The sequence below is a fragment of the Sorex fumeus genome, unplaced genomic scaffold, assembly GCF_029834395.1.
Source record: "Sorex fumeus unplaced genomic scaffold, SorFum_2.1 ptg000109l, whole genome shotgun sequence".
NCBI classification, from domain to species: domain Eukaryota; kingdom Metazoa; phylum Chordata; class Mammalia; order Eulipotyphla; family Soricidae; genus Sorex; species Sorex fumeus.
This window is the reverse complement of record NW_026606166.1, coordinates 5,290,442-5,299,249: the sequence shown is the minus strand read 5'-3', so window position 1 is coordinate 5,299,249 and position 8,808 is coordinate 5,290,442. Positions and strand designations below refer to the sequence as shown.

The following is an 8,808-nucleotide window of genomic DNA, read 5'->3' as shown; positions in this document are numbered from 1 at the left end:
TCACTGACTTTTCAGGTACTGGAGATACTAGTAGTATAACTAGCACCCAGACAAACTAATAAGGTATTTAAGTGTTCCCCTCATGTATGCCCCCTTCCAATCACTCTTGGGGGGAGTTGGATTATGAGAGATAAATGTAGACAAATGGAAAATTATTGGAAGAGGAATCAGCCTGCATATAAATGTGAATATTCAAAAGATAAATTTTGTGGATAATTTGAAGCGTAATTTGGGGGAGTTAGTGGGTCCATGTTATAGAGTAAAAATAATGCCAAGTAAAGGGGTTAACTTTTATTTACTAGTTGCTGAAGGATTATGAGCAAGAGTATTTTGTGAGAGTAAAGGGGTTAGATTTTATTCATTAGTTGCTAAAGATTTGGAGCAAGCAAGAGAGTAATATTCTTTGTTACTAATGATGTTTTAATTCTAATGATGTTTTGTAATTTATTAATGATGGAAAAGTGAGTCTAAAGGTTGGGGAACTGGTTGTAAAATGTCTGGAGTATTCTGGTATGGTATAATTTTGATTTTGATGACAGGAGAGGACAGAGTAAGGAACATCTATCAACACTCGTGTGCTCACGAAAGTGGAATGGCTGGGTCTGGAGCCAGTAGGTAGATAGGTAGGGTGCGTGCCTTGCACACAGCTGCTCTGGGCTGACTCCTAGGATCCCAAAAGGTCCCCTGAGCCTGCCAGGAGTGATGCCTGAGTGCAATGCCAGGACTAATACCTGGCCACCACAGGGTGGACCAAACACCCTTCCCCTGACTCAAAATGAGAGAGGGAGAGAGAGAGAGAGAGAGAGAGAGAGAGAGAGAGAGAGAGAGAGAGAGAGAAAGAAAGAAAGGAAAAGGAAAGAAAAATGGGATGTTTGTGGATCTTGAGGAACAGAAGTAGTCCAAGAAGAGTTCTATAGAACTAAATAAGGGACAATTTAACAAATTTCTCAGGTAGTTCAATGTTACTTTGCATTCACTAACACAGTCGATGAATGCTGTTTCTCCAAGGAAGTTCTGAAAGCTTGACAATATTTGAATACAACTTTGGATTCCTCTAAGAAAATCCAAAGGGAACAACTGACCTTTCAGGTGACAAAAAGAGTCCTTTGTTAGGCAGAAACGTGGACTGTTTGTCTTTTCAAATGGGTGCACCCTAAAATAAATATTTATCTGGGGGAGAAACAGACTCCAAGGAAGGCTTTTGAAGATAGCTGGGTAACAGCAAGATTAGGTGTTGTCGGCTTGCCTATTTCTGTATCCTTCCCTTTAAAAGATTCTCATCAGTGTAGGATAAGTGAACAGACATTTTTAATCTATAGTTTGTTTCTTCAGGAAACACTTTTTTAAGTGTCCATTATTTCTCACGCTAACAACCCTTGTGACTTGACTATGTGGGTCATTTTGCTTTTTATTGATATGATACCCACTGTCACCAATTTTTTTTCTTTTTTTTTTGCTTTTTGGGTCATACCCGGCAATGCACAGGGGTTACTCCTGGAGGTGCTCAGGGAGCCATATGGGATACTGGGAATCGAACCCGGGTCTGCCGCGTGCAAGGCAAACGCCCTACCCGCTGTGCCACCGCCTCTATCTTTTTTTTTCCCCCCGGAATTCAAAGTAGTGGGTTCTCACGTGTTTTGATTTATCACATTCGGTTTCAAAGTCTGTCGGTTCCCGCCCCCACCCCACCCCCCACCCCTCTTACTTTGTTTTTGGGCCACGCTACCGTGCTCAGGGCTACTCCAAGTTGGGTGTGGGAGGGGTGCGGGGAGGGGGGTGGTTGTCATTCCTGGCAGTGCTGGGGAGAACGTGAGGTGTCCAGGATCAAACTGGGCGTTCTGCAGGCGAAGCTTGTGCTCCAGCATTGGAGCAGTCCTCTCGAGCACTCAACGTCTGTTCTCAACACCCAGTCCTTTTGCGTGCTAGCACCTTTTCCCCCTAGAAGCGTAACTTGCTTCTGGAGCTTCTGATGTAGACAGACGGTGCTCTCGGTACTGGGGCTCAGCAGCGTGGGGAATGAGAAGATGAGAGCAGGTGTGTGCGCGCAGGTGATGCTGAAAGCCCACCTGGGACCAGGGGACCAGGTAGAAGGACGGGAACCTGGAAAAGCCCTGCAGGTGGGAAGAGAAGGGAAGGCAGGACGAGGGTGTACCTTACGCTCCTCTAGCGCGGAGGCCCACCACCCAGGCAGGCGGGCCCTGCAGGCTGGAGTCCAGTCCCGCGTCTGTCGGAGCCTCGGCGTGCCCACCTGCGCGTCTCCCCCGGGAAGCCGGAGCTCCCGACTTCTCCTGCAGCGGGCGGAGGAAGGGGGTTATTAAGTTTGAAAGGGAAGTCCCTCCCTCGTCCCGGAATCCGATTGGTCCCGGCCGGCCCCGCCCCCAGCAGAGCCGCCGTGCGATTGGCCGGGGCGGAGCCGGCCGCAGGCCCCGAGCTCTGGGCCGCCCCGACCCAGGTGGCAGGTGGGGCCGGACCGTCCGCGCCGCCGCCGCCGCCGCCTCCCCGCGCGCTCGCCGCCCGCGCACCGTGAGGACCGCGCGCGGGGAGCGGGACCGCCGAGCCCCAAGGCCATGAAGACCCTCAAGTCCCGCCTCAGGCGGCAGGACGCGCCCGGCCCCACGGCGTCCAGCGCGGCGGCCGCCGCCGCCCCCAGCGCGGTGAGTCCCGCGGCCCCGCGCGGCCCCCGCAGCGCGCTCCGTCCCGGGGGTCTCGGCGCCGGCCCGGCCTCCTCCCGCCGGCACACGCCCCGGCCCCGGCCCCGGCAGCAGCGCCCGACCCGCGCCCGGCTCCCGCGGGCCCCCCGGCGCGCGCTGTCCCCGGCGAGGGGCCAGGGCGAGGGTCGCGCCCGCGGGGCGGGTGGGCAGCACTCGGGACGCTCCTGGCTGGGATCCCCGTCGGGGCGCTGGGAGCGCGGGGCGGGCGGGGCCGGCCGGAGGGTGCGTGCTGGCCGCTGGCCGCTGTGTCCCCCCACCCCCCGCCACCCCACCCGGGGGTCGCGGGGCGGGGTGGGGGACCAGAAAACCCCGATTTGCGGAAGACGGGGAGGCGGGCCGGGGGGCGCTGGACGCCCTGCGTGGGGCGTGCCGCGGGGTCCACCAGCTGCCCGGCGTCAGGCGCGCTCCGGGCGCGGGGCCTGCGGAGCTGGCAGGGAACAGAAAGCTTGAGAAACTGCCTGGCTGCAGCTGTGGGGGGTGATCGCCGGCAGATGTGGGGGGTGATGGTCGGCGAGTTCCAGGAACCAGGCTCATCAGATCCCCTGTCACTCGCGGGGCGGCCCCTCCAGAAGGCCCCCAGAGTCACAGCGCAAAGGAGGCTGGACCGCCAGCTGCCCAGATGGTCATCGGAGTAAGTCAGGGGGTTGGGCTCCACTGCAGAGAGTTGAGCAGAAAGCTGAGAGAGAGAGAGAGAGAGAGAGAGAGAGAGAGAGAGAGAGAGAGAGAGACGGACAGACAGACACAGAGAGACAGAGAGAGAGACAGACAGACAGACACAGAGAGACAGACACAGAGACAGAGAGAGAGAGAGAGAGAGAGAGAGAGACAGAGAGAGAGAGAGAGACAGAGAGAGACAGACAGATACAGACAGATACATACAGATACATACAGATACATACAGCCACAGAGACAGAGAGACAGAGGGAGAGGCGGGAGAGAGGGAGAAGAAGAGAGGAGAGAGGGGGTGAGGGGGGAGAGAGAGAGAGAGAGACAGTGACAGAGAGACACAGAGAGAGAGAGACAGACAGATACATACAGCCACAGAGATAGAGAGACACAGAGAGAGAGAGAGACAGACAGATACATACAGCCACAGAGACAGAGAGACAGAGGGAGAGGCAGGAGAGAGGGAGAAGAAGAGAGGAGGGGGGGAGAGAGAGAGAGAGAGGAGAGAGATTATTCATTAATCTGTTTTTGCTTTTGAGTTAATTCAAAAGCTCCCTCCGCCCCTTTAAAGGGCAGACTGGAACTTGTAGCAGTGTTAGTTTCTTTAATTCTCACTTAAAGAAATAAAAAAAAAGGGGGGGGGTAAGCTTCAGATGGCACGGTTTTTGAAAATGTTGTTTGATAAAGCTTGAGGTTGTTTTATGGAAGGAGAGATTCCTTTGTTTCCCCATTATTTGAAAACTAACTGGCAGAAGTGTCATTTAGTGATCATGAAGGAATCTACAGTTCAGTTGCGTTTGGCAGGGCAGGCTGTGTTGAGCTTTCTGAAAGACACTTACGACTTCTGTTTCCCCCTTTTCTTTGCCTTTCACATGGGATTCGCATCCATTTGGAGGTTTATACGTCTTTAAAAAAATACTTTTAAGTTTTATACTGTTTTCTTAAAAGGCAGTGCATGTACTTGTTATTCGTGTTATCAGCATGCCAGTTTGCTCTTACACATTTGGAACACGAAGTGCCTCTCCTCCACTTAAATCTTCAGCACTCAGTTAACTCAGCATCCTATTTTGTGCTTGAAATAATAACATAAAACAAGAGAACATATGGTATGGATAGAACCGCTTCACTTAGGAAAAGGGAGCATCTCTGAGTTTAAGTTCAATATTAAATTCTGTAAAAATTTTAAGTGAAAGTAAAATGAGTGTTTTGAGTAATAAAGCCAAACCAAGAATTGCTAGAATAAAGTGAATGAGAGTACGGGAGAAATCGCTTCTTGCAGTTTTAGTCACTTGTATACAGATTGTTATGATCCAGTGTTCTGGTTTTTTTTTTTTTGCCTTTAAATATTTTAAATGTCTCTTATTTGCTTTCTAATACAGCAAAAGTCCCTCGCCCACCAGTGTCCTTCCACAGATCTGCTCACAGGGTCTCACGCCACACTGGTGTTACAGTTGTTGCATGTCCCTTCAGAGAGTTTTGCAGATGAAAGCAAATGTGATCATACATAGTCTTTATAGAAATGACAGGATGCTTTACTCTCTGTTCCATATTCTTTGAACATAAATTTGTAGACCAGTTCAAATCTTTTGCTAAAATGCTATGAGGACCAAGCCTACATATATTTCAAGCCTGTGCTACTTGTGTGCACATATTTTCACATGTATGTATATGTGCATGTTTATATGTTTGAAGGATAAATTCATAAAAGTGCAATTGCTAGCTAAAATAACATTTGTACCTACGTAAAATAATGTAACAAAATTTACATTTACAGTTTTGAAAATTTAAAATTTCCTTCCATGCATCATTATTATTTTAAATAACAATTGACAGAAATGTCATTTAGTGATATTGGGTGTGTGAGAAATTGTTTTCCATTTCTCTTTTTATGAATGAAGTTGAACATCATTTCATATTGAGTCCTTTGCATGTTCTTTTCTGTGAATAGTTTATCTTTTCCATTTTTATCATGTGTACTTTTTATTGAACAAATTAGTCTTTTCGGTGTGATTTTTAAAAATTAATTATTTGTCTTTGTTTATGGTAGGTTTTACTATGTAGAAAGTGGTTCTCTTTTATTCTAAATACAATTAAATTGATGAAATTTTATCTTGCAATTTAGGCTTTATTTTGTAATTTGTAGTACTAGTAGTACTAGATAAAATAACCTCCGCCCCCCAACCTTTTTTGCTACTAAGGTTTTGATTCATATCTATTTTTTTCTAGTTTATGGTAAGACATAGATAGTTTTCTCTTTTCCTTTCATTTTGTCCCTCAGGGTTACTCTAAAGCCTTCATTTAATTATCATGAAAATGATCACATTTTGCTCTGTACAACTTTGACTTGACACTGTCACTGTCCTCCCGTTGTTCATCGATTTGCTCGAGCGGGCCCAGTAACGTCTCCATTGGAGACTTTGTTGTTACTGTGTCTGGCATATCGAATATGTCACGGGGAGCTTGCCAGGCTCTGCCGTGCGGGCGAGATACTCTCGGTAGCTTGCCAGGCTCTCCGAGAGGGGCGGAGGAATCGAACTCGGGTCAGCCATGTTGGCTGCGTGCAAGGCAAACGCCCTACCCACTGTGCTATAAAATATTTTAAATGTTTATTTTATAAGTATTTAATGTTTTTATATGGAGATACATCTGCAGTAGATTGGGGTACTTATTATTGTATGGTATGATAGTGTGAAATACAACATATTAGCTTAACATGTTAAATTATAATTATATACAAGTTGCAGAAAAACTCACTTAAATATTTTGAATAGTATTATTTTTAAATATGCCAGTAGCTTTATTGTTCACTAAATGGGATGTGTTTATCACTATGAATAAATGTAGTTTTCAAATATAAACTATGGGTAAAATGCATCTTTTCCTTTAATTAGTTAAATCTGAAGATAGTTGCATCTTTGAATCATAAAACAAGATAATTTTTGTTGTTTCATTGATTTTTAATTACTAAATTGAAGGTTCACGTTTCTGAAGGGAATAATTAAATGCTTTCAGGTCTTGTCAATTATATGCACAATTATGTGTACAATTATATGTACAGTAAGAATAGACTTCCATTTCACCTAGATGAGGCTAAGACATTTGAGTAATTAAAATTATGGGACTCTCATTCTAGAACTAGTCCAAATACTGCAAAGCCAATATTGTACTAATATTGTAACTAGACTTTTTAGGCCACACCCACTGGTACTTAGAGTTTATTCCTGGCTCAGTGCTTAGAATTAATCCTGGTAGTGCTAGGGGAAGTATATGCATGCAGTATAGAGATCAAACCCTGGTCTGCATACGCACCTTACCCCTGTACTGTCTTTCTGACCTCCTTGTAACTAGACATTTTGGAAGGGGATTCTGCTTTGAGTTGTATCTATATTCAAAATTGTAGCGGATAAAATCCTTAATTATTAACCTCTGACCTGGGATTTTCTATAGTGATTATTTTTCTGTTCTTTTTCTAGGATGCTCTTAAAATGGGGGCAATGAAATGATTAATGAGCAACCAAATATGTTTGAAAGTGCCATATTAATATCTCAGAGCCCTGAGATAATATTTTTTTTCTAAAAGAATTTAAGAGCTACAAATATAGCAGTTGAAAAAAGTCTTCAAAAAACATCTTTTGGTTCCCACTGAGAACAGAATTTAGATACTCAGAAAGCAATAAAGGATTGAGGTTTTGTTTTTATTGTGATTTTGAGACTTAGGACTTGTGTCTTCCATGATTTGAGAGCTCTTTGAAAATATGTTGATGTTATTACTATTAAAATTTTTGGGTGTGACTAAGATTACAAAAATTGTTTAGTTTAGACGATTATGTTCAGGTTAAACTTATGATAATTGGGCAGTGTTTACTCATTTTCATGAAAGATACCAACCTTCCATTAAAAATGCTTACTCATAAAGGAAGCCTATTTAGACAGTTTCCTAGGGCTAGTCCTGCATTGTTTTTCTAGTAATTTTTTTTTTGCCTTTTGGGTCACACCTGGCGACGCACAGGGGTTACTCCTGGCTCTGCACTCAGGAGTTACTCCTGGCGGTGCTCAGGGGACCATATGGGATGCTGTGAATTGAACCTGGGTCAGCCACGTGCAAGGCAAATGCCCTACCCGCTGTGCTATCTCTCCAGCCTCTCTAGTGATTTTTTAAATAAGTGCATAATAAAGAAATCCTCCTAAAATTTTTGGATTTCATTCAGCCTAATAGCAGTTTTGTCCAGCCATGGTATTGATCTGAATTGCTGAACTTTATTATAATAGCCAGGCAAAGGACTAAATTACTTTTGGTAATAATGAATACAAAATAAGAAAAAGAAAAGTAGTTAAGGGTTTTAATTCTTTTAATAAGAGTGAGTTTATTAGCCTAAGAATTGAACCTTGCTCAGTAGTTACCTTATTCATTTTGGAAAACATTTATGAAACACTGAATTAAGGCTAAAGAATGAGTTAATAATTAGATCCTCAGTGAATAAATGGGTATTTTCAAGATGGGAGCAGAAATTGTTCATGATGACCAGTAATGGGATAGTTTAATCTTCTATAGGAATAATATGGTTTTAGTGGGTTGAAATCTTTAAATTAATAAGTTTGTAGTGAAAATAACAGCAAAAATATGGTAGCCCTGAATATGGTAGCCCTCTCTATCAAATCACCATTTTATAGAAAATACAGGAGACAGAAGAATGAGGAAATACAATGAACAATATTCTGATCTTGGTTAATTACAAAGTAAATGGCATAGTTTCTTCTAAAATCAGTTAGAAGGAGAAGAAGTGAAAAGGTGGTGGAGTTATCTGGAAAATGAGATTTAGGACATTATCCAATTGCAAGGGATGATCATTGAAAAAATTATCTAGGTAATAATTGAAAAAATGTAAATGCTTACAAGACAGCTTAGAAAATGTGAACACCAACTAAATGCCCATGTATTATGAACATTTTATTTTAAAAGGATTAAATGTGATGTTAGCAGTAAATGGTTGTATTTATAAAGAATTTTTGTCTTTCAGAGGAATGCTGAAAGTATGTTATTTACAGTCGAAATAAATGAAGTTTGAAACTTGCTTGAAAATCATGTGTGGGTAGATGAGTGGAAGTGAAAAGGGTGTAGTTAAAACAGACTTGATTGAGTTGTGGCTGGGTAGATCATGATATATTGTCACTGTCACTGTCCTCCCGTTGTTCATCGATTTGCTCGAGTGGGCCCAGTAACATCTCCATTGTGACACTTGTTACTGTGTTTGGCATATCGAATACGTAATGGGTAGCTTGCCAGGCTTTGCCATGAGGGAAAGATACTCTCGGTAGCTTTCTGGGCTCTCAGAGCAAGCTACTTATTATTTAGTTTTGTGATGTTATCTTTGCATATGTCCTGACAGTCCTGTCATAAGAAAGATCAGGTAAGGAATTTATGCTTGGTTAA

At 44.0% G+C, this 8,808-nt stretch overlaps 1 protein-coding gene across 4 annotated transcripts in view; it reads left to right on the top strand.

Moving 5' to 3' along the window:
* The first annotated feature begins 2,478 nt into the window (after positions 1-2,478).
* UACA (uveal autoantigen with coiled-coil domains and ankyrin repeats) overlaps positions 2,479-8,808 on the top strand; it is a 90,887-nt gene continuing 84,557 nt past the window's right edge. For all 4 annotated transcript variants that reach the window (XM_056134927.1, XM_056134930.1, XM_056134929.1 and 1 more), the window contains exon 1: positions 2,479-2,654. In XM_056134927.1, the coding sequence (XP_055990902.1) occupies positions 2,568-2,654 (87 nt within the window). In that variant the 5' untranslated portion in view covers positions 2,479-2,567. The remainder of the gene's footprint in view (positions 2,655-8,808) is intronic.